Source organism: Chanodichthys erythropterus, chromosome 2 (assembly GCF_024489055.1).
Source record: "Chanodichthys erythropterus isolate Z2021 chromosome 2, ASM2448905v1, whole genome shotgun sequence".
NCBI lineage: Eukaryota > Metazoa > Chordata > Actinopteri > Cypriniformes > Xenocyprididae > Chanodichthys > Chanodichthys erythropterus.
The window spans coordinates 36,883,887-36,910,098 of NC_090222.1; the positions used below are offsets into that span (position 1 = coordinate 36,883,887).

The window sequence follows — 26,212 nt, forward strand, 5'->3', positions numbered from 1 at the left end:
CTCCTTTGGTTATTTACACTTTTAAAAACCTTATTCGTCAATGAACCATATACTACTAATATTTCTAATATAATACATTATTTGTCATTATTTTGGCAATCCTGTTTTTGTAGTTATCGATAATGGCAGGAGCCTCTGAAAAGCTCAAACTGTTCGAGCAAAAACATGCAATGGCATAACGTGAAGACTTCTACTGTACGGCATCTCAAACTTCAGCACCGCTGAACATGAGGCCTGTCCAGGAATTTCACAGCAGCGCAGAAGTTTCCCCAGCTCAGTCCACTGCGAGCACGCCCAGAACGGGCCCTGCACTCACTTCTGTTACTCTTGCATGAAAACAAATGCAGTAGGACTTAAAACGTCCTCTCTGTGTGCATGCATTTGACCATAAAACTCTTCTTGGCAGCAAAGAGACCCTTCTGCACAGATAAAATTTCACCAAAAACACAGGAGGGGGATCAAACTGACAGCTATCACCTATAATAAGGAGAAACATGGCTTAAACATGTCACATGAATAAAAGTGCATGACCATGAAATGATTTGACTGTACCTGTTTTCTCCTTTTGTATTGGAGGGCGGTGGGTGCAGAATAGTCTGGTTTTCCTCCATCTCAACCACACATTTTGTGCTGAGCTCAATCTCTGCAAGCCAAAAGTTGTTAAAACTTGCCTAAAAAGTTCTTATACGTGCGATTTTCGTGTTAAATACTAAAAACAAATGTCTGAAACATATTAAAATATAGAATTCATAACAACCTTGCCTGAACTGTAGCAACTTATTACAGCTGAAAACAGATTTAACCTTTAAATATTAACGCTCATGTATACTTTAAAATGTCTCTTACCTCTCCGGTTCATTGGTCGAACTCGAACCGCCACTTTTACCTTCGTATCCGACATTTTCGCACAATTTTCAAGGCTTTAAAGTGGAGGAGAAAGCCGCTAGCTGCTCCGCACAGCTAGCCGAATAATAACATGAAACTCCCCGCAAAGTCTCCCACAGAAACGTCTGAGGTGCTTGTATCCTGGTAAAATACTCCAACAGTGCATACCCGAGCAGAAAAGGCAGTCGAGATTAATCCAGATGATAGTGTGTGGTTGTGTTGTATTCTGGTTAAATGAGTGTGGTTATAAAGGATCCTCCGCCGCGGGCAGAGCAGCTCCTCTCAGCCAGCCAGCAGCATCCAGACCGCCATCTTCCGCTGACTGACCCCAAAAACACACACAAATGTGCAGTGTGCATGAATATGCATGAAAGAAACGGCATGGACTGAGTTTAAAAAAGGCTGGATGAATCACAACGACCTCATGTAGTTCCTACAGGGCGACAAAAATGATCGAAGAGGAGGAGAAACAGAGAAAGAGCCTTGTGCTCATTACTCATACTCCTCATGTTTCTTCTGTAATTTAGGCTACTCCTTTTATTTGGATTTCTTGATTTTTTTTTACTGTTCATGCAGAAACATCTACATTCTATTCAAAAATAGTATTTAATATGAGTGAATGACCAGATTACATGAATGAAAGTAATTGTTAAGGGTCAGATAAAAGGTATAGCTGATCAATTTAAAAAAATAGAGTAGATATGCCAGTTATTATAGGCTTTTTAAGATGGTAATATCGTGTTACACTCTTTAAAATGAAGGTCCCAAATGGGTTTTTTCAGCAATGCAATAGAAGAAAGCAGTCAAACCACAAAACCGGTCAAGGGTGAATTTTTTGAAATTGAGATTTATGCAACATCGAAAAGCTGAATAAATAAACTTTCCATTGATGTATGGTTTGTTTGGACAGGACAATATTTGGCTGAGATACAACTATTTGAAAATCTGGAATCTGAAAATCGCCTTTAAAGTTGTGCAAATGAAGTCCTTAGCAATGCAAATCCACTCAGAAAAATAAATATTTGTTAAATTTACAGTAGGAAATTTACAAAATATCTTCATGGAACATGATCTTTAATATCCTAATGATTTTGGCATAAAAGAAAAATCGATAATTTTGACCCATACAATGTATTGTTGGCTATATTGTTTCAAATATACCCGTGTGACTTATGACTGGTTTTGTGGTCCAGGGTCACATATTTGATTCCCCAAAGAACCTTTCTCAAGAGAACCATTTTTTCTTAGTGTAAAGAACATTTTAATAATCTAAAGAACCTTTTTTTCACTATAAAAGAATCTTTTGTGAAATGGAAAGGTTCTTCATGGATCCACATACGTCAATAAATTGCCTTTATTTTTTACAAATGCACTCCCAAAACATGCATGCCCCAAATCTGATTTTACTTGTAAAATATCTAGCAATTTACATTTTATTTGTAAGAATATTTCAACTAATTTTAGTTTTTTTTAATACTTGCACTTCTCATTGTATGCAGCTAAAACGCAAACACTTAGCAATACTAATGCACAGTTTGTCATGACAATAAAGCACATTAATCTGATTTTCTCTAGTGAAAGTGCGGGTCATTTTCAGTGAGATGTGAGTTTCAGTAAGAAGTGCTTTATAACGTGCTGTGACGACAACCCCGGTCTGGTAGGATCAAGGGAAATGGAGCAGAGTAGATTATGGGATCCCCCTAGGGTTGCTTTAATCCCTGTGGATTCAAAATGAAGAATTTAATACAAATTTAATGCATGCCATTTTAAATAAGTATGCGGACACTATGTAACTTACACAGGGCGTATACTCACTTAAAATGACTTTGATTATAACCAACTTTGTCAATTTGTGCCAATGTGGTTCCCAACCTTATTCCCTTATTTTAGGTTTCAGGACCATCATGAAAAAAAATATTTATGTGCAAAAATCAAAGCAAAGGCTGTATGCATTTCAACTACGTCAATGGACAATTTGGTTATTAAAGACCCATTGAATGGCATGCCAGCTCATATGGGAATTCAGTGCCTGAATTTATTCAGCAAGGAATATCAGGTGTGATGCACATACAGATGACTGAATTTAGAAAATGTATGCATTTACAATTACAAGGTAACTATAATCAGTTCATCTAAGAAAAGAAAAGTAGGCTTGGCAAGTAAGCTCTAGATTTAGCATACACTTGATTATTCAAAACAACTTAGAGTATACTTATAGGAAGTTAAGGACAACCCCACTGGAGCAACATGGAATTAAAGGGACAGTTCACCCAAAAAATGAAAATTCTGTCATTAATTACTCAACCTCATGTCGTTTCAAACCCGTAAGACTTTCGTTCATCTTTGGAACACAAATGAAGATCTTTTTGATGAAATCTGAGAGCTTTCTGTCCCTCCATAGACAGCCTACACAACTGAAAGTTTGATGCTTCAAAAAGTTAATAAAGAGATCGCAAAACTAATCCATATGAATTGAGCGGTTTAGAGACTTGATCGCGTTATACAATTAACAGATTGAATTTAGGCTTTTATCCACATAAATATTGATCAGCAAACATCAACAGAAGCTCAACCGAACCTCACGAGAACATATCTGTTGAGGAAGCTCAAACCTGCTGCGTAACACGAGAATGAACCTCATTGGTTCTCGTACGCGTCAAGCAAACATGCTTGAGCTTCTGTTTACCACAACTGATGTGTGAGTTGATGAAAGTTTATATATAAATAAAAGCCTACATTCAATCTGATCATCATATAAAGCGATCGAGTCTCTTCAGACAATTTGGCCTAAACGGCTCAATTCATATGGATTAGTTTTACGAACTCAATGAACTTTTTGAAGCTTCAAAGTGTCAGTTGCATAGACTGTCTATGCACTCAGGGACAGAAATCTCTCAGATTTCATTAAAAAGATCTTCATTTGTGTTCCGAAGTTGAACAAAGGTCTTATGGGTGTGGAACAACATAAGGGTGAGTAATTAATGACAGAATTTTCATTTTTGGGTGAACTAACCCTTTAAGTGCATAAATCAATGCATATACATGCAGTGCATTGCATTTTGTACACATTTGTCAATATACTCAAGCATGTATATTTTGTATAATATTTATATAACATGCTTGCAAGTCAAATTCCAGGTAAGTATACAACTTACTTGATCAATAAACGTGAACTGATTGTGTGGCTTGAAACTTTCCATTTATTAGCTTTGAGCTTTAGCCATCATGCCATGAAACACCATTTACACAACATCAACTCACAACACACACCAAAATCCCATCATCACACCTCAATCCACCTAAACATACATGGATACACACTAGTTGTGTATTCACACCTCTCATTTTATATCACATTACAAGTCATCTGTGTTTGCAGCATAGAACTTGACTGCATGATCTCCACCGTCCAAGACGACAAGCGCATTCAGTGTTGTCACAGCCAATGCCACTGGACGCTGCAGTCCACTCACTAGTGGAGTCAGCGCAGGTGTTTTCTGCAGCTTTCCCAAACTCCAGACCATCCCGTTCAGTACATCCCCTACAATCACATCTCCATTTCGATCGAAAACCACTGAAGATATAGACAAACTCAGAGAGTTCTTCAAGTTAAGAGCGAAACTGTCCACCTGCGTCAAAGGAACAAAGTCACTATTGAATATTCTCAAACACGAAGCAGTGAATCCGGCCCGAAAACGCTCCACAACTGCGATGTTTCCCGTCGCTTTGCAAGAAGCTACTGTACGGGGACACGTCAGATCTTTGAAAACCACTCTGTTAACTAGGACTACCCCACAAGAAAAGTCTATTATGACCTGGCTAAGTGTTCCCATCTCAGCATCGGTCACAAAAACACATCCACGGGTGTCCACATCAACACCCCACGGCAGCCGAAAAGAGTCTCGGATGGCCACCACCAGACGGCCTTTGGAAGTGAAGACTTTGACTGATTGGTCACCACCATCTGTGACCAAAACATGTCCACTTTTGGTCAATGCAACATCAAGTGGGTGACATAAATCAGACGGGTCGTGCCCATAAAGTCCAAAGCCGTCCAAAAGAGTTCCTTGCGCACCAAAAACGGCAACTCTTTTCTCACCATCGTGCACCAAGACAATCTGTCCTGATGTTTCAGAAACAACCATTCCTGAAGGGTTGACAATCGTTCCCCATCCTCCAAAGGCCGAACGGAGACGCAGCGTCCCAGATCTTAAGCTTTCAGTCCATCCCATGACTCTATCATACAACCTGGGACAAGCTTCTGACAGCAGAAGCTCCTGGAGATCGGTGAGCGCACGGCATTCAGAAGTGCTGCCGACATCCAGCAGTTTCCTACAGAAAGGACACTCCAGCCTCTGGTTTACAGGGTGGGAAAGAGCACAGATGCATTTGAGACACAGCACGTGGCCACAGGGAAGATTTCGGCGTGTGTGGTCTCGCTTCTGAATGGAGAACTTCTCAAAACACACTTTGCACTCCAGCAGGTTTGCTTGGATCTCTGCTAGGATGTCTTCTGCTCTCATATGTGGTTGGACGGGCATCTCGGACATGCTGTTGATGATCCTGGACTTTATATAAACACTGGGCTAATGACTGGCAGGAAGAGTAGAAGGATGAGAGAAGGTTTTACGACAGCAGCCTGCAATGGATAAACATGATCACGTGACTATATTAACATGAGCTGAGGGTCTGTACTGCCCTCCAGTGGTGAGAAGGAAAAATCACTTTATATTTGAACAACAGAAAGTTTACAACAGGTTTATATAAAACATTTTTACTATAACAAGGAAATACTAACTGAATTAAATAATGTCATATGCATCTAAATATATTTCATTTACCTTTTAATTTATAATATCGAAGACTTGCTGATTGAATATTATGATTACAGCAACGATACCACAGATATATCAAAAGGATCATTTTGATCACAATCAAAAGGAGAAATCATATTTAGCATAAAATATAAATGGTCTATATAATTATAATTTAACATTCACTATAATTATAAAATTGTGTAATAGCAATTAAAATCTAAATTATTAATGATAAAATAATACACTAAAAAATTCTGGGTTAAAAACAACCCAAGTTGGGTTGAAAATGGACAAACCCAGCAATTGGGTTGTTTTAACCCAGCGGTAGGGTTAAATGTTTGCCCAACCTGCTGAGCAGTTTTATTTAACTCAACTATTGTTTAAAAATTACTGTATTGCTTAATTAAAATTAACCCAAAGTATGTTGGAAATGAACATTTCAACATGTTCAATGAATAATTATTAAACAATAAACTTTTATTAAATTGCTTATTAATGCATTTATATTAATAAACTATTAAACTATTCAATTTATATTAATAAAATATTAAAGCTTATTAATAAACATTCACCTTTTGTCTATTATTGTTGTCTCTAATTGCATCTGGTTTTTAATTTCCCAACTATTTTGGGTTCATTTTAAGCTAGCCATATAGCAATTTTTAAACAATAGTTGGTTTAAATAAAACTGCCCAGCAGGTTGGGCAAACATTTAACCCAACCGCTGGGTTAAAACAACCCAATCGCTGGGTTTGTCCATTTTCAACCCAACTTGGGTTGTTTTTAATCCAGCATTTTTTAGTGTAAGAGCATTACCAAATCAAGAATTATATATTTTGCATAAAGAAAATTGTCTATATAGTCACTTTAATGTGACATCATTCAGTATAATTATAAAATTGTGTAATAGCAATTTAAAAAGTGAGCATTTTATATTGCTATTTTATATTAAAGAGAAAACTACCAGGATATATACTTACAATTGTACTTTTGTACATTATATAATAGCAATTAAAATTTTTATTATTATTACTGATAATAATCATCATTATAAAAATTTGAATTTAATGGGTTAGTCCTTAATTATCATATAAATTGCACCACAATGCATTCTCATAATTGTGAGATATAAACTTATAATTGAATGCTATAAGAACTCCTAATTGAGGGGGAAAAGTATAAATTGAGAGAAAAAAAGTTAGAATTGCGAGACAAACTCGAAATCGCAAGAAAAAGAGTTGCAAAGGAAAAGTCAGAATTGCGAGAATTTTTTTACAATTGCGAGTTATAAGTACTTATATAGTTATAAAAACTTGCAATTGAGAGAAAAAAGTATGAATTGTGAGATAGAATCTCTAGAAATTGAAGAAAAAATTGCAAGGAAAAAAAAGTCAGAGTTGCAACTTTTTCATCTCGCAATTCTGACATTTTTCCTCAATTTTGGGATATAAACGAGTTAAAAAAAACATGTTATTGAGGGAAAAAAATATGAATAGTGAGATATAAACTTGGGACTGCGAAAATAAATGTAATATAGTATAAGTATTATTAACTATATAAGTATAATATAGTATAATTATAAAATTGTGTAATAGCAATTAAAAAAGTGAGCATTTTATATTGTTGTTTATTTTATATTAAAGAGAAAACTACCAGGATATATTCTTACAATTGTACTTTTGTACATTATATAACAGCAATTCAAATGTTTATTATTATTACTGATAATAATCATCATAATTATAAAAATTAGAATTTAATGGGTTAGTCCTCCTTAATTGTCATATAAATTGCACCACAATGCATGGTCTTAAAGTAGGCTTCATTTGTGAAATATGACCTGGATGTCCCTGACAGGTTTTGTGAGGTTCAGCCTGTTTGAAACAGAGCTCAACACGTGTCTTTGCCGACTATTTTTGTCCGAACTGTCTGAAACCTGAAGCCATTAGTTAGTAAAGTTGGTTAAATGAGCTCACCGTCCACCAATGCAGATCACAGCTGAGGTCAAACCCAAACATTCTCCTGCACCAAAAACAGTCATACAGTGTGAAGTGCATCAGTTATTTCCACCAGAGCACATAAACTATCTGGGAATCAGCAAATTAGAATGATTTCTGAAGGATCATGTGACACTGAAGACTGGAGTAATGGTGCTGAAAATTCAGCTTTGATCACAGGATTACATATATAAACGAAAAACCAAAATAATTAACATAATATATGAAAACACAAAGTCACAAGATACAGATGAAATTTAATCTTAAAGTTCAGTTACATCCCAAGTAGTTGCATGTAAATTCTGAGCAAACAAACAAATGTCATATATTGAAAAGCTGCAAAGTTCAGTCACATTGTGCCATTCTTCACCAAAAACTAGTCATTTAATATTACTGAAAAGACAAACACTGATTCATTTACAATTTATGTGAAATGTACAAATCAGAAACATGACAAAAAGGCATTTAAATGTTTCACAGTGACTAAACGGACACAAAACAAATGTTTTGGCAATGGATATGTAGCATCATGTGATGCTCCGACTGTCCACGATTGTCATGAAGGACATTAATACGGAAAACTCTATGCCGTCTGAACACGATGAATACACAGGACATGGTGTTGGATTATGAACACTAGTAATGGAAGAATATATATCAACCAGGTCGATAAGTCTACTAACATTTTGAGATTATCGGCATAGCCGATAATCATGCGATTAACGGAAACGTTAGCTCAATTTCAGTTTTTAATTATTTTGAATCGAGTAAACAGTGAAAAAAAAAAAAACTTGAGTGCAAAACATTTCAGTCTGTGTATTTTACAGTAACTGCATTTAAACTGTATGATACTACATACATCGGCCACACTGCTCTCTAGTTGTCATATCAGGAAGATACACTAATGTACACAACACACACACACACACACACACACACACACACACACACACACACACACACACAAAGCAATAAAGTTAACAAGTGATAGTTGTTAAAACATGCATGCAGGCACACGATATCTGTGTTAAACGTCAGTCTAAAAAGGCTTGAATACTGGTTTAAGGGTGTGTGGTGATCAGGATCATTTTAAACTAACACAGAATAAAAAAATAAGGTCATCGCGACTTTTTATCTCACAATTCTGACTTTTTTTCCTTGCAATTCTGAGTTTATGTCTCACAATTCTGACAAAAAAAACATCAGAATTGTGAGTTACAAACTTGCAATTGTGAGAAAAAAGTTAGAATGCTGAGCATTTATGTCAAAATTCGGACTATTTTCTCATAATTGTGAGATATAAACTTACAATTGCATGCTATAAAAACTCGCAATTGAGGGGGAAAAGTAGAAATTGAGAGAAACTTGTGATTGTGAGAAAAAAAGTTAGAATTGCGAGAAACTCGGAATCGCAAGAAAAAGTTGCAAATTTTTCCTCAGAATTGTGAGAAAAAAAACGTACAATTGCGAGTTATAAGTACTTAAATATTTATAAAAACTTATATAGACTTATAAAAACTTGCAATTGAGAGAAAAAAAAGTATGAATTATGAGATAGAATCTCTAGAAATTGAAGAAAAAATTGCAAAGAAAAAAAATTAAGAGTTGCAAATTTTTCATCTCGCAATTCTGACATTTTTCCTAAATTTTGAGATATAAACGAGTTAAAAAAAAACATGTAATTGAGGGGAAAAATATGAGTAGTGAGATATAAACGACTGCGATAATAAAAAAAAAGGTTCGATTTTTTTTAAATTCAATTCTAACTTTTTCACAAGTTTATCTCACAAGTTTCTCACAATTCTGATTTTTTCCCCCCTCAAGTTTATCTGACTTTTTTCTTAGAATTGTGAGATATAAACTTATAATTGCGAGTTATAAAAACAAGGGGAAAAAAAAGAGTCAGAATTACGAGATGAAAAATGTGCAACTTTTTTTTCCTTCCAATTCCGAGATAAAAAGCCATAATTAGCTTTTTATTTTTATTCCGTGGTGGAAACAAGTTTCCACAGAAACCGATACAGATAATTTTTTTTACAGACATGCAAAACCAAAAATGCCTCTCAGGTGAGAACATTAAAACGTCAGCAGCTGTAGAACGTCACTGGAGAAGCAGAAACACTAAAAACAAAAGTCACACGTTAAAACAGCAGTGAAGCCACTAAAAGTGCTAAAACCCTTGTGCTTCTATGAGGTCCAGGCCAATGAACCTGCATCCAATCTCCAACACGTTCCTTCAAAGCAGCTTAACCGGGTAACATTCAACTCATGTCAGATTTAGTAAGTCTGGATTGAGTACTGGCCTTTCCTAGATAGAGTCAACATGAAATGATGCTTGCAACCGTTTTGCTTCTGTAATCTGATATACACAACCGTTTAGAAGTTTAGGGTCTGTAAGATTATTATTTTTAAAGAAATTAATACTTTTCTTCAGCAAGGATGCATTAAATTATGGAAGCTTGTTTCTGCCACTAAATAAAAAAAAGGTAACTGCTAATTTTTCTCACAACTCTGACAGAATCAAAAAGTCAGAATTGCAAGATATAAAGTCGTAATTCTGACTTTTTTTCTCGCAATTGTTTTTATCACGCAATTCTGACTTTATATCTCATAATTCTGACTTTTTTTTCCTCAGAATTGTGATATAAACTCACAACTGCATCATATAAAGTCAGAATTGTGTGATATGAAGTCAGAATGGAGAGATATCAAGTCAGAATTACGATATAAACTCTATAAATTCAGATTTTTTCTCAGAATTGTGAGTTTATTTCATGCAATTGAGAGTTATAAAATCAGAATTGTGAGATATAAACTCGCAGTTGAGAAAAAACGTCAGTCTTATTTCCCTCGCAATTGGACATTATAACACACAAACACAAAAAAAAGAGTTTATATCTCGCAATTCTGACTTTACATCTCGCAATTTTGAGATAACCTTTTTTTTACTTTTTCATGGCAGAAACAAGCTTCCATATTAAACTGATCAAAGTGACGGTAAATACATTTATGTTACAAAAGATAATCAGCATATTGATTTCTGAAGGATCATGTGACACTGAAATCTGGAGTAATGATGCTGAAATTTCAGCTTTGATCACAGGAATAGATTACATTTTAATATACATCACAATAGAAAACACCTATTTTAAATGGTAATAATTTTTCACAATTTTACTGCTTTTACTGTATTTTTGATCAAATAAATGCAGCCTTGGTGAGCAGAAGAGGCTTCTCTCAAAAACATAAAATCTTACCATCCCTAAACTTTACATTTACATTTTAATGATGTTTTATTTTAAACCACATGCACCGGTGAAACATGCACAATAAGACCAGGAACATGTTTTAAGAAAGTAAAAAGGGTCATTTTTGATTTCATGTTGACGATCTTTTGTATACACATTATGATATGAATAACGTAATCTGAAATCGCTAGCATATAATACACTGTTGAAAACATCGGTGACATAAAATACAGTGACAAGTAGCAACACTCACGAGTCACGCATGCTACTGAAGAACACGGTGATGCACAGCACTGCTCGGGGTCTAACGTGGTTAACCAGTCTCTGTGGTTCAACAGGTAAAGTGAGCTCGCCATCTAAACTCTCCACACACACACACACCGTATTGCCTATTCAAAGTGTTTCGCAGCATTGCAAACCGCTCTGACTTCTGAAATGTTCGGACTAAACCTGAGACAATCTCACCCATCATAATCACAGTCATCTGATGTTCCCTCCATTAACAGGAGTGACACATGTGCAAACGCTCCCGTCTGAGGAAAAGCGGTCAAAGCCTTCCAGAGACGGACTTATTTCTCCATCCCGTTGATGGTTTTATTTCCAGAGTCCCTCCGTTTCCTGGTAGAAGAGGAAGTTGTGCCGTCCATCTCACACTCCCCTACAGCACAATTGCATTACAATGTCATTTGAAACACTGAAGCAAGAATGTTTGAGTTCATGCACAGAAGCAAAGTATAATGCATGCACATTAATGCAATCTAAAGCCTAAAAAAATTTACTCCACTAGATATACTCAAAATTGCATACTGATATTTAAAAGATTTTGCAGTATATGGCATGCATACTGTGCACAGCATATAAAATATGCATGGATGAAGTGTTATTTTATATATATATATATATTATATATATATATATATATATATATATATATATATATATATATATATATATATATATATATATATATATATATTCATTTTTGAACTTTTCGTATGTTTTTAGTTTTATTAATATTTTAAATATATATATATATATATATATATAATTAATTTTTTTATTTAAACATTAATATTTATTTTTTACATTTACCGCTAGAGGTCGCTAGAAGCCTATTCAAAACAAAGGCGTAGTTTGATGACGTCAAGTTTTAGAGCGGAAACTTGGGACATGTTGTCTCCATCTCAACGGACGGTGCAAAAGAATAGGGAGCTGGAGCGATTGATCAACACATGCCTCACGAGCAGCGGGACTTTTATTATGATACAGTCGCCGGCGCCGCTTCCGCTTTTCCGGTCATGAGTTTACGGGAGCTGTCCTTGTCGACAGAACCAGCGGCAGATGGTAAACAGTAATTATGTTCCATAAATAAGTAACACAATCCACCATAAAACGTGCAAGAAGTAAATAAGGAACTGCTTGAAGCAAGCTAGTGGTTTGCTGGACGCTAGACTCTACTTCCGCATTTGTCCACGGCACTGTTGTCATGTGGTTTCTACGTCAGTAAAGGCGGTAACAAAGGTAACTACGTCATTGACAGGCGACTGCACTGCCCCGTGTCACTGTTTAGAATGGGAATTTTCTCATGATTTACAAGTAGTTGAAAACATTAGAGATATTGTTAGTAATCAGTTGGACAAAATATATAACAATAGCCTAGTGGTTTTTGGATATTTTACTGCAAAAATTTTACAAATTGTACCTTTAATTTGTTTTATTAATATTTTGAATGTATATATATTATGTGATTTATTTATCTATACATTAATATTTATTTTGAATACTAATTTTTGAACTTTATTCATATGTTAATTTTAGTTTACTTTAGTAATTTTGTTATGTGTTTGTCATTGTATTAGTTTTCTGTTTTTTTGCCATTTAGGTTTCATTTATTTTTATTTCCATTTTAGTTATAGTTTTTACAAATTTTCAGTTAATAATTTTAGTGCTTCAACTTAAACTTATTTCAGTTTATTGCCGAGGCAACATTTCTAATTTTCGCTTAAAGTTTTTAATTATACAAACTAATATTTATATTTATTTCAGCTTTATTTCATGTTTTTAATAGTTTTAGTTAATGATAATAACCCTGTCTGGATGATCTAATACTTTAGACAAAATGCACAATAAAAATATGCTTGACCTTCCATTTCCAATTTTTATCAATTTTACTGGTAGTCCACTGTATGAAGAATTTTTAGTTATAATGTGTCACAGTTTACTTTATTTTGCTATCCTCACTTACATGAACTATAGTGTCCTGAACCCACTAGTACAAATATATCATACATTATATTTAGTGTGTGAATAGTACTGCTGTTACTGCGCAGTATGTACTATTATATTGCATACTAGTGTTTATATATATATATATAATTACAGTAACAGCAGTACTATAATATTAAAGACTTTGCCTCATCTCAGAACTTATTACCCGTGTGTCTTCTGCTTGTTCTCCACAAGAGGTCACAACACTACAGGTTAGACTCGCTGACGCTGTCATTAACATCACAGTAATCAACATGCTGCATAGTGTGAGTGATTTAGCTTTTACCTTTGCATTCAGACACGGCGTCACCTGGCTCAGAGTAATAACTGTCCTCACACTCTGAGAAGCTCTATGGAGGTCAAACATCACATGATTTAGATTTTTTTTAATGTACATATAAATGCAAATGTTTGAGAAAAGACAGCGAGACACAAAATGATACTTTCTTTTCAATGCAACTAAAGTGGATGGTGACTTTACGTGCTTGAGCGTCAAAATCGCAAAAATACAGCCTAACATTAACAAAAAATAGTGGAAAAGTGTTCTGAAGTCATACAATAATTGTTGTTTGAGGGGGAAAAAAACAAAGACAAAACAAAATTGACTAAAATCCCTGTAAAAACATGATTTTCTTCCTCTGTATTTTTGTTCTATTGTCCAGCTCAAATATCTAAACAGTCTTAAATCAAGATACATTTACTTGAGAAGCTAAATGATTTAAGAAACAAGCAAAAATATCTGCCAATGGGATCAGATTAATAAACAAGCTCATTTAATTTAATGCTTTAGCATGTCTGCCGTTGGCAGATTTTTTTTTATTGTTTTAAGTATAAACTCACTTAATTATGATACAGTTTTCACTGAACAAGACTTAAGTCATTTGCTTCTCAAGTAAATGTATCTTGATTTAAGAATATTTTGATATTTGAAATGGAGAACAAGACAAAAATACTAAGAAAGAAATTCATTTTTACTGTGATTAAAGGGATAATTCACCCCAAAATGAAAGTTCTGTCATCATTTACTCACCCTCATGTTGTTCCAAACCTGTATGAGTTGCTTTCTTCTGCTGAACACAAAAGAAGATATTTTAAAGAATATGAGTAGCCAAACAGTTGTTGGTAGCCACTGTCAATCAATAGCTACCGTCAACTGTCAGGTTACACACGTTCTTTAAAATATCTTCGTGTGTTCAACAGAAGAAAGAAACTCATACAGGTTTGGGACAACTTGAGGGTGAGTAAGTGATAACAAAATGTTCATTTTTGAGCGAACTATCCCTTTAAGAGGGCGAGTTTGAATGTATGCATGAGATCTGAGAGTTTCGCCAAAGTCACATGGTCTCCTCTAAGATACTTTAATGTTATTTTTTTGTCCTTTTTGAAGTTTGACAGCCCTTGGTCACATTATATTTTGGTTGTTCGCTTTTGTTTTTTCGGGGACAAGGGTGAGTGAGTAAATGATGACAAAGCCGTGACTCACCTTCTGCCTGGGCCCGTAGTTTTCCGCATACCAGACCATCACATACAGACACAGGAATGTGATGAAAGCCTTCAGACGCGAGAGAGAGACAAAGACTCCATCAATTCCACATCAACATCCTTTGTGTTCACACAAAAACACTTCCTGAAAAGACTATTTTGAGGAAATCTCCTCCCACAGATGCCAAAAAAAGCTCACGTTTTTGCTGAACGAGTAGAAACCAAACAATCATACTGATGCTATGAAAAGCTCAAAGTGAAGACAAAAAGTGCAGAAACTCACCAAACACACGAGCCACAAAATCACATAGAGAATTTGCGTCTTGGAAAACAAGTCTTGTCCGAATTTAATGCACGCTAACGCCTCCAGGAAAGCTATTGCCCTGTAGGAAAAAAAACAAGAGCGTTTCTACTAGACCTCGATTGTGCAACTTAAAGCTGAAGGGAGTTACATGAAGTCTAGATGATCTAACCTAGATGTTTGAGACAAGATAACTTGAAGTGCACAAAATCTAGGTTACTGTCGTATATCTTAGATAACGCAAATGACAATAGAGCAGCGAAGCCCACCAAAGCGCTGCAGTGGAACACAAGCATTCATGCGGGTTTGTGGTTAAACGTTTGACATGTGTGCAAGTTCATGTGAATGAAAAGCCTGCAAGCCTTTCACCTCAAACACTGGTGTGACATGCATGAACATCAGCGCACAATGAAGAACAAGTGTTACTGAAAACACGCTCCTTCACGTGTGCATTACAGCGGACCACATGGGCGGCAGCATCACACTTGTGTCATTTTAACTGGTTTAAACTCACCCAAACACCCAGCATTGTGTCCCGACCCGTTTGCACTGTGTGTCCGTGAGATACGCATAATACTGCCTGTAGAGCAGACCAGAGAATTCATCAGTCAAAATGATTTTAATACAAATCGCACACAATTCAATAAGGCATGCTATTCTAACTGTCTTCATAACGTTTTAGCAAGCTTTTTTATCAGCAAAAAATATTTACTCCAAATATCTTTTGACCTTTTTAGTGTTTTATTTTGATTTTGATTAAAAAAAATGATACATGCATACATACACACACATATACATACATTATATATTATTATTATTATTATTTACATTTTTATGATTTAATTAAAGGGTTAGTTCACCCAAAAATGACTTATGAACCAGTCATAAGTCACACGGGTATATTTTTAGCAATAGCCAACAATACAATGTATGGGTCAAAATTATTGATTTTTCTGTTATGCCAAAAATCATTAGGATATTAAGTAAAGATCATGTTCCATTAAGATATTTTGTAAATTTCCTAATGTAAAGATATCAAAAATGTATTTTTGTGAGTGGATGTGCATTGCTAAGGACTTCATTTGCACAACTTTAAAAGGTGATTTTCTCAATATCTCGATCTTTTTGCACCATCAGATTCCAGATTTTCAAATATTTGTATATCGGCCAAATACTGTCCTAACAAACCATACATCAGTGAAAAGTTTATTTATTCAGCTTTTATATGATGTATAAATCTCAATTCCAAAAAAATGACTCTTATGACTGGTTTTGTGGTCCAGGGTCACAAATGAGAACAAAAGAAGCAATCAAACCAACAATATGCAAGTGCTGTGATTAGTCCCATTGGTTTGAAATGAGGTTTGTTCTCGCGTGTCAAGCCAGTACGGTTGAGCTTCTGATTGATGTTTATATGTGAATAAAAGCCTAAATTGAATCTGTTCTTCATATAAAAATTAGGAATGATCTGCTCAATTCATGTGGATTCGTTTTACGATCTCTTTATGAAGTTTTTGAGGCGACAAAGTTGTAGTTGCGTAGACTGTCAATGGAGGGACAGAAATTACTCAGATTTTTTGAACGAAAGTTTGAAACGACATGAGGGTGAGTAATTAATGACACATTTTTGGGTGAATTAACCCATTAATTATTAGCTTTTCATCAGTTTACAAAGCCCAGTTTGGGAAACCCTGGATTAGAAAAATGTAACAACTTTTCTTCAATAATTTTTATGATTTTTATCCACTGGGAAAAATCTGTACCTTCATTTTTTTTCGTTTTAGTAAAAAGAGTTGTGAATGCCATTTTGTTATGTATTGCACTAAATACAAGGATAAAGCGTGTTTGGCTGGCACCTACCGTACGGTGGGGGCAGTGATGATACCGATGAACAGAATTCTGCACCAGCTGAGAGCGTGGCATGCTGGGAACACAAAGATGTGCTTCAGGAAGAACGTGTTCAGCTCTGTCAGCTTGAGTGAGAGAGAGAGAGAGAGAGATTATTCTATGCAATAAACCAAAATTAAAAAGAGCTTTTTGGAAAAACTAAATCCAATGACCCTTGAGAACTGGGACAGAGACACAGCAGTGAATTAATAAAACTTCTGTGAAATGTTAGAAATGTTATGCAATAAACCAAAAGAAAAACTAGATGCAATTTTTGGATTCTTAGTTTTGGAAATACGAATTTCAAATAATAAAGTTTTATGTAATAAAGGATTAATTTGAATTCATCTGTTAATAGATTCATTTGTCTTTTGGTGTGACTGTCACATCAAACTTGTTTTACAAGTAATGATAAATTAAGCATTCAGTATTGATAAAGAAATGCACGGATGGTTTTAAAAACCTATTGACAAGTAAATATCATTTGTATAGCGCCTTTCACAATACGCATTGTTTCAAAGCAGCTTTACAGAAAATCATGACATTAATGTTTCTAAAACCTTATTATTTTCATGTTGCATTTAGCACATTAGATTTTACATTTTGCAATGATAAAACAATCAAGCATTTGAAATTTGAAATCACTTCAGATTATGCTTCAGAGATTCACAGGACAACAAAACCAGTATTCAATTGTCAACTAATTTGGTCACAGTCTCTGAAGTGGAAATGGAGGCTCAGACTCCCCTCCTCCGAATTCCCATTTCAAAGACATTTAATTACTACTTAAAGGGCCCTCAATAGGGAGCGAAGAGACCGGCCTCCCTCTCGCACAATAGAGAATGAAGAGCGTTCTTTCATCGCCATGGAAACGAGTCGGCACTTCTAGTCTGATTGCCCGTTCTCTCTAGAGAACTCAAATGACCCACATTTTTGAGCTAGTTAAAGCTAGTTAAATTAATTATTTTTATGCTGACAATAAAAAAGCGCAAATATTTCACTTTAGGTAGTACTTTAACTTTGAAGTAGTTTTAACATTTATAATATAATGTGGTATTTAATTATTATTCAATCAATTATTAATTATATTTATTAAATGGTATATAACTTCATACCATGGTCTGTCTGAATACTCGATTCTGATTGGCTGGAAGGTATACATGAAACCTGTTCAATGCATAGGTAGTTCCAGTCAGTTTAATTACCCTTCTGTATTAATGCACTGCTTTCATTGAAACACGCAAAACACATACACACCACTTGCACAAACAAACATTCAGGAGCACAGAAACTCATCAACACTGCCCTGTGATTTTATTATTAAATTAGCTTCAAAACTGAATCGCTACATAATATTTCTCAGCAACGAGAGGGTAACAGCACTGGTTTTGAAGTTTTTGAAGCTCAAACTTGTAGCTTTACTATTAGTAGAAAGATGCTGCACAGATGCAGGTATTTAACGCATGCATCTCTCCCTCTCTCTCTTGATAATTAATTCAAATATATGCAATAATTCATTCAAATAAATAAGATGTTACCGCATTACTTTGTCAGTGTCTGATTCAAAGTGAGCAGAATGCTAGATTTATCAAGCCGTAACTGATGAAATTAGCTGTCATTTTTACCGTTCCAGTCAAATAACAGCTTTAATTTGCCAATGCTGGCAAATGCCCACGGTATAAGCGTGATAATCCATGGCTAGCTGTGCATTTAACAATTTGAATGCATTTCATTTCGCATCAGGTAGCTCTTTGCGCTCACGATTTTGAAGGCCAAAAAAGTGGACCCAACCATCATAAAAGTAATCCACACTATGCTGCAAACATCAATAACAGCTTTAACTTGTCAATGCTGGCAAATGACCGTGGTATAAGCGTGATAATCCATGGCTAGCTGTGCATTTAATGATTTGAATGCACTCCATTTTGTGTCAGGTAACTACACGTCATGCATTAAAATAATTTTATGCACAGGAAGCTGCGGAAAATCCCTTACATATTTATCAATGTTTCTCCTTATATAAGAGGAATATTTATAAACTCTCACTTCGTCCTTCATCTTAAATGCATTTCACAATGCATTCTGGGATTGAACTAAACTAATTAGGTTTTGAATCAAAACTAAAATGTGTTTTATTGTCAAACGTTGGCTGATGAAGATGCAAAAATCGACTCTGAAAGACTAACCTGCCATATGATCATGAACAGATAGACTCCTGTCACCCTCTGCAAGGAAGACTTGGGGTCGAACCAGCGCACATACGTCCAGCTGGCAGGCGTGAACTGTAAAACTGCCCGTTTGATCTTGCCCGTGGTGCTGTGGATGTGTCTGTGCGGTGGAGAAACACGATTCTTCACCATTTCTAACCACTGTAAATGCTGCAAAATTGAAATGAATCACAACTCTTACTTGATACTGGCCCAGTGATACGTGCGCATCTCTAAGAAACGGCAGACGGTCATTCCCAGCCAGATGCCTCCGCCGTTACACAACAAGATATCCAGGATTACTTGATCCCACCAGCACTCCGCAAAATTAGGAAGAAGATGCATGAAGAACAACTGTAGGGAGAGATTATATTTGTGTATTATTGTGTGTGTTTGCGCTCTTCAAGAGACTAAATTTTTTAACATCAACATGTTTCTAACTAACAATGTAATACTGTAATTTGCATAAAAACACACATCAAACAACTAGGGCTGGGACGATACATCGATTCTCCATCAATGCAATGAATCTGGATCGATCCTGATATTTTTTTTCTCGAATCGATTCTGAGCTTAGTTTTAACAAACAACTTAAAATGGAGGATGAAGTGAGAAGTACTGATAAATTCTCACTTTGTCCTTCATCTTGGATGATTTGTTTTTCACTGAGCATTTCACAATGCATTCTGGGATTGCTGAATTTAAGGATTAGTCCACTTTTAAATAAACATTTCCTGATAGTTTACTCACCCTCATGTCATCCAAGATGTTCACGTCTTTCTTTCTTCAGTCAAAAAGAAATTAAAGTTTTTGATGAAAACATTCCAGGACTTTTTCCCATATAGTGGACTTCAATGGGCACCAAACAGTTGAAGGTCAAAATTAGTTTCACTGCAGCTTCAAATTGTTCTACACGATCCCAGATAAAAAAATAAGGGTCTTATCTAGAGAAACAATCACTCATTTTCTAAAAAAAAAAATAAATACAATTTTATACATTTTAACCATAAATATTCATCTTGAACTAGCTCTCTTCTTCTTCTCTATTAGAATTAAACTGTCTAATTAAACTGTCTAATTAGAACTAAATTGTCATATACAATATGCTAGTTCAATAGTATATAACAATTAGTTCAAACTTTGACCTGTGGAGGTCAGTAATGCACTTAACAGTGTCTACACTGCTGGAATTCAAAGAGAAGAAGAATAGAGCTAGTTCAAGATGAGCATTTATGGTTAAAACGTACATATATATATATTTTTTTTTTCAGAAAATAAGCGATGGTTTCTCTAGATAAGACTCTTATTTCTCATCTGGGATTGTGTAGAACAATTTGAAGCTGCACTGAAACTGTAATTTTGACCTTCAACCATTTGGTGCCCATTGAAGTCCACTATATGGAGAAAGATCCTGGAATGTTTTCATCAAAAACGTTAATTTCTTTTCGACTGAAGAAAGAAGGATGACATGGGGGTGAGTAAATTATCAGGAAAATTTTGTTTAAAAGTGAACTAATACTTTAAAGGGATAGTTCACCCAAAAATAAAAACACACCAGATCTTTAAATGTAACAACTTCTTTTATATTTTGGCAAACATAATCAAACTGTCATTAGCTGTGAATCATCATATATTGTCTACTATGAATCATCGTGATGCAACAAAACTGGATCGCTCTCATTATAATCAGACGCAAGCTATAAGTGAAGCAATGTATCAGAACAATGTAACGAACAGCAGGAATCCCATGAGGTGCAGACGTTTACCTCAGTGAGCTCCCAGGTGATGCTGATGGTCCAGCACAGGCCGTATGAGCGGATGAGCAGAGCCTTCATGCCCCAACCCCAGAAATGACTGAAGGCGAAGATGTCAAAGTGGCTGAGGATTCGCTCCCATGTGATCACATGACAGTTCACCGCATACTCCTGTCAACCATCACAAGACCAGACGGACATCAGTGTAGTTTAATATATACACACACACACATGCAATATATATATATATATATACATACATGTTCATAATATATATATTTATATAGAGAGTTTTATTCATCTTTATTTCAGTTCTATTTATTTTACAACATTTTAAGTTGAACTATATGAAAACAAGAAATGTTAGCCATTTTTTTATTTTTTTATTTCATGTAACAAACATATTTTTATGTTTTAGTGAACTATAATAATCCTGATTTTTGAGCTCTGGCAGAAGGGAATTATTTTGTCCAATTTAGGGCTTAATCATAATGACATCATTTTCATTGATGGGTGAACGACTTCTTTAACAACACAGCCGAGTCAGATTTCCCTGAATCACTGACCATGATGTCAGCTTCCCGTTTGGCGTAGCGGAGATTGGGATCCAGCCAGTACATGAGAGACTTCACCTGCTCCCAGTTCAGGAAGATGATGAAAACGAGGAAGAGGAAGTACAGCACACTCAGTCCTGCACAACAACATAACACATGCACTTCAGAACAGATAAAGGTGGAAAATCACATTAACATACACTTAGATATGACCTCAGATCTGCCCTCATCATTTATTCATGTTTAAAAATCATCTCACAGTGTGTGTGTGTATCATTAAGCTTCATAATTGGCCATCAAGGTCACATAAACACATCTGATCCACTCACCGAACACTATACGCCATATTGCTGGATGGGGTCTAGTGAACGGACCTGAAACGAGACAGAAGTTATGAATATGGCTGCATGATATTGGAAAAACATGACTTTACAATATTTTGTTTTCCTGCTAAATATATTGCGAAATGGAAAAAATACAGACATTTTTAACAGATGACTTGATTAGCTATATTTGGAAAGAATGAATCATTCTAGAGTGAGTTGTGCGATTTTGTTGGAGAGTTCAAGTGGATAGAATAAATAATAAATAAATAATAATTACATTTTTTTTAAGCTGAAGGCTTTTAATGGCAAAATCCTTCTAGGGCTAAACAATTGGTTACACTTTATTTTGAGGTCACAGTTACATTGTACTTTGAGTACTGAGTAATATTAATTAACGTAACATGTAGAACTTATAAAGACATGGTTAGGGTTTGGTTTAGGGTTAGTTACTTGTAATTATGCAAATTACTGACAATGGAAGCCTCACAGATTTCATCAAAAATATCTTAATTTGTGTTCTGAAGATGAGCGAAGGTCTTACAGGTGTGGAACAACATAAGGGGGAGTAATTAATGACAGAATTTTCATTTTTGGGTGAACTAACCCTTTAATAAAATAATTTTTTTAATAATATTTTTAAGTTATAAATAAAACTAATTATTGGAGTGCATGTTTATTTCCATGTTTAACTTAATGCCATTTCTTTGTAATTAACTGTTAAATTTACTAGCAATTTCTGAGGTGAAAAAAATAAAATTCTAGTGTTGAAAGTGTTTTAAAAAACATTTTCATATGCCACTTTCCCAGTGTTTTTGACCAATTCAATATGACTTTAAAATAACATTTTTATTGTGATTATTATTACATAGAAATATTTAAATAATATTGTTATACTGTAAAAATATTTAAAAATATAAAAAAAATATTTAATACTATATATTATAGTATTAAATTGTTTTGTTTTTTAGTGTAAAATCACAATACTAATAATCAATCACTTGATTTGAATTTGATGAACAATTTCTTCAATAGCTATCGAGCTATTATTTTGACGGGTTGCCAGCAAATGCAAATACGCACTGGTGGTTTCAGAGTGAAGCTGTGTTCATTTACACACGTGCAGCTCATAACATCAGGTGTGTAAATGCCGCGCTTTGCTCTGAAACGGGTATCGCATATATTTATTTAGTAAATCTGCACGATCACATTAAGGCATATTGCAATGCAATATCAATTTTATTCAATATCATGAAGCCTTAATTATGAACAGAACCATGTGACCATGATCATAAAACACTGAAGCTCTCGGATACCAGCCCGACTCTTACCGTTTGGGAAGGCAAGAACGCTGATGACCAAGAAAAATGAGATGACCAGGATGAGACCCACCCAGAGGTTATTGTCATGGTTTCCATCATCTCTGCAATGGAAACATGTGGTCATACACTCAAATACACCCGGCACAAACAAACCATCTTCCTCTTTCTATTTTCACCAGTTTCACATTTCATCATACGCAAAAAAAAAAAAAAAAAAAAGTAGATGCATGCAATCAGAAACATTTTGAAAACATATATTTTATTCATTGCCAAATATTTTCCATGTATTCTGCCTCAAAGCCCTTAATGTCATGATAAAATATAAGTTGTGACAGATCTTTTGTTCCGTATTGTGATGTACATCTGTGTGTAATGAATTATCAGAAAAAATGCAACGCGGGGATTTGGTTCTCTCTCTCGTTTGTTTCATTAGAAGTTGAGATGCCAAATATGGAGGCAGATCTCAATGCGAGATTGCAGGGTTGGCATTGTGACATTTCAGGGTTTAAGTGAACTAACAGTTTGGAGAAGTCTGATGCTTTCACTGGAAGATTCAGTTCACAGGTCACAAAAAATGAGAAAAAAAAAAATGAAATGCATACATGGATGAATCGTTCTCAACTAGATCAATTCCAACTTTGAGAAAAATCTCGAATACAAGGGTATTCTTGACACGAAAAAGAAATTGCAACTAATTTTACTACCGTACATTTAAGTGAAACGCTACTGAGCAAGGATAAAAATGCAAGACAGAAGTTGATTTTATTCATCTCTATTTAACTGGATTGTAAAAAGTGAGCATTGCTCACTGGAATGGAGGCAGATGTGCATGCAACAAAATGGCTGAACAAAAAAAAAAAATGAATGAAAAGATAAATTATTTACATTAAAGACCAGCAATATGCATTAAGACAATAAAAAATGCCAACCTAATCACCACCATAAAGTTCAAATTGACCATTCTTATTTTTTAATGGAAAATTGCAGTATTTATTATAAATGTTTCATCTGTGCAGTGCACATCGTTATATTTTACTAATTCATGTGCCTCGTAGTCTTTAATCAAAATAACTCTTCTCTGATGATGTATTAACTGGCATAGGGCGGGGCAACCTGTCACTCACATGAGATCCACCAATACCAAACCACAACCATCCAATATGAACAAAATCAAGCCCCGCCCTACATTTATTCTTGTTTGAGAAGCTTTCACTCGAATATACGTCAACTTCATATCGCAACTTCAGTTTCATGTCGACTTTTAAATATCCTATGAATATAAGCATTATAATTTGAATAGTCTCCTGTTTACATCATACACATGAATTTGCTACTTGCTTACTTATATAAAATGGTGGTATGGGGGGAGGGACGCTGTCTTTATGAAAAGCATTTCATTGAATAAAAATGTCCTCGAGTGCAGGATGACGTAATCAATATTTTTGTCCGTTTTCCCGGAAGTGAAATGCGCACTTTGATATAAGGTCGTTTTAGTCGACTTTAGAGACAAACACGCGCACATAGGTGACCTCAAAACAACGAACACGCATTAAAAGCCACATTAGGCAAATTTCGATTCGAAACGACGTGTTGCTATAGTAACATGCTGTTATTGCAACTCTTTGTGTGGCTTTAGGGTTGTGCGTCACTCACCGCGTAAACGCGAAGTACATGAGGCTGAGCACGGTGCATGTCAGCAGGGTGATTGTGTGCGGCTTGTAGAAGAACTCGATGGTGATGTCCTCCACCTGCTGTTCGTTGATCATGCGGAAATGCATTCTATAATTCACATCATCTTTACTGAGTGTCCGAGAGCCGAACGTTGAAGCCATGCACGGGAGATCAGCAGATCGGCGTCTTTCCTCTCTGTCCTGGATTCACCTTTGATTACCGTGATGTTAGCAGCTCTCTCTCCCTCTCTGGCGTCTGCTGCAAGAATGCAACCCGGATGACGGCCATGCATGTGTGCTCTCCGGCTCTGCGCGCGTCAAATGCATGTACTCAATCCGCTGCTCAGAGAGAGCGATGTATGCACCAAGCAGAAAGATGGCAGACACTTTAGGTGAAAACAGAAAATTCCGTGTATTTTCATTGGTGTGCATGCAGTGCCAGGAGTACAGCCGCTATGGCAAGCCGGGTGGGCCAAACGTTCGAGTTTCTCACGCGCTCAAGGTCACTCTGTTGAGTGTCACACAAATGTGTGTGTTTTGGATTTACACGCAAACATTGGTTTATGTGTCATGAGTTATAAACGGTGGCCCCAAAAAGTGGATACTCAAAGAATTAAGAGTTAAATTTTAGAGATCTATACATAAAAACAGCATTGTCTAGTCACAGCTGCATGAAATGGGTTTCTCCAATATCTCTTATTTTATCTTTCTGTCAAATATTTTGTTTGTAAGTGTGTTTGCGGGCTTTCTTTACAATAAATGATTTGATATTTGTATGTAATCAGTGTTGGGTGTAATTCATTAAGTAATTACTATAATTGAATTACTTCTCACTTGAAAAAGTAAGGGATTACTCTTAATTTTTCTGCAATTGAATTATAGTAACTTCTGATGCAATTGCATTAAATAGGAATTGACTAAGGAACAATTCTATATAAAACAATAGTGGATTTAACATTTATCAAAATTGAATGTTAAGATGTATGTTTTTAATGTAACCTCCCTTTAAATACTTTGGTCGATTCAGTAATAATTTTCGTAATTTTATATTATCTATTTGAAATAATCAAAAGTGTTTCACACCGTTTTCAAGTAAAAATGTAAAACTTTTTATGCATTTTGGCCATTCATTTACATGACAATGGCGTTTTGGGGTCCTGAAAGCAAAAACTTTTGAAAACTATATAATTTCTGTTTAAACAACAAAAACACAAATTTGTGAAAATGGTGATGTCATGCACATGCGTATTATGTGTTGAGTCTATAGGCACATAGTGTTTTCTTTACAAAGTGACATCGCCAACTACTGGCCTGGCAGCAGAATACAGCGTTTTTAGTCGTTTTCAAAGATCTTTGTGAACAGGGATCATTTTGACAACGTTGTCTTCTATACATGAAAAAAACAAAGGAAAAACTTTCGTTTTTATTTCATCGTTGTTGTGTAAACAGACCCTTAGAAAGTAATTAGTGATAAGTAATGCAATACTACTAATACTA

At 35.2% G+C, this 26,212-nt stretch overlaps 3 protein-coding genes across 6 annotated transcripts in view; all 3 read right to left on the bottom strand.

The window, feature by feature from the left end:
* The window catches only part of kif13a (kinesin family member 13A), an 82,885-nt gene extending 81,705 nt beyond the window's left edge, over positions 1-1,180 (bottom strand). For all 4 annotated transcript variants that reach the window (XM_067411332.1, XM_067411312.1, XM_067411322.1 and 1 more), the window contains exons 1-2: positions 847-1,180; positions 553-643 (exon numbers count right to left, since the gene is read on the bottom strand). In XM_067411332.1, the coding sequence (XP_067267433.1) occupies positions 553-643; positions 847-901 (146 nt within the window). In that variant the 5' untranslated portion in view covers positions 902-1,180. The remainder of the gene's footprint in view (positions 1-552; positions 644-846) is intronic.
* A 3,009-nt stretch (positions 1,181-4,189) lies between these two features.
* On the bottom strand, positions 4,190-7,803 carry LOC137037389 (E3 ubiquitin-protein ligase NHLRC1-like). Its single transcript, XM_067411356.1, has 2 exons — positions 7,679-7,803; positions 4,190-5,524 (listed from the first exon to the last, which is right to left on the bottom strand). Exon 2 carries the CDS (start codon positions 5,433-5,435, stop codon positions 4,242-4,244), a length of 1,194 nt encoding a protein of 397 aa, XP_067267457.1. The 5' UTR covers positions 5,436-5,524; positions 7,679-7,803; the 3' UTR covers positions 4,190-4,241.
* A 165-nt stretch (positions 7,804-7,968) lies between these two features.
* Positions 7,969-25,199, bottom strand: ptdss1a (phosphatidylserine synthase 1a). The gene is made up of 13 exons (XM_067411344.1): positions 24,699-25,199; positions 23,055-23,146; positions 21,730-21,774; positions 21,413-21,537; positions 20,859-21,017; positions 19,295-19,446; positions 19,072-19,213; positions 16,859-16,971; positions 15,513-15,578; positions 14,981-15,080; positions 14,699-14,767; positions 13,502-13,565; positions 7,969-11,605 (listed from the first exon to the last, which is right to left on the bottom strand). Exons 1-13 carry the CDS (start codon positions 24,875-24,877, stop codon positions 11,517-11,519), a joined length of 1,395 nt encoding a protein of 464 aa, XP_067267445.1. The 5' UTR covers positions 24,878-25,199; the 3' UTR covers positions 7,969-11,516.
* Positions 25,200-26,212: the final 1,013 nt, after the last annotated feature.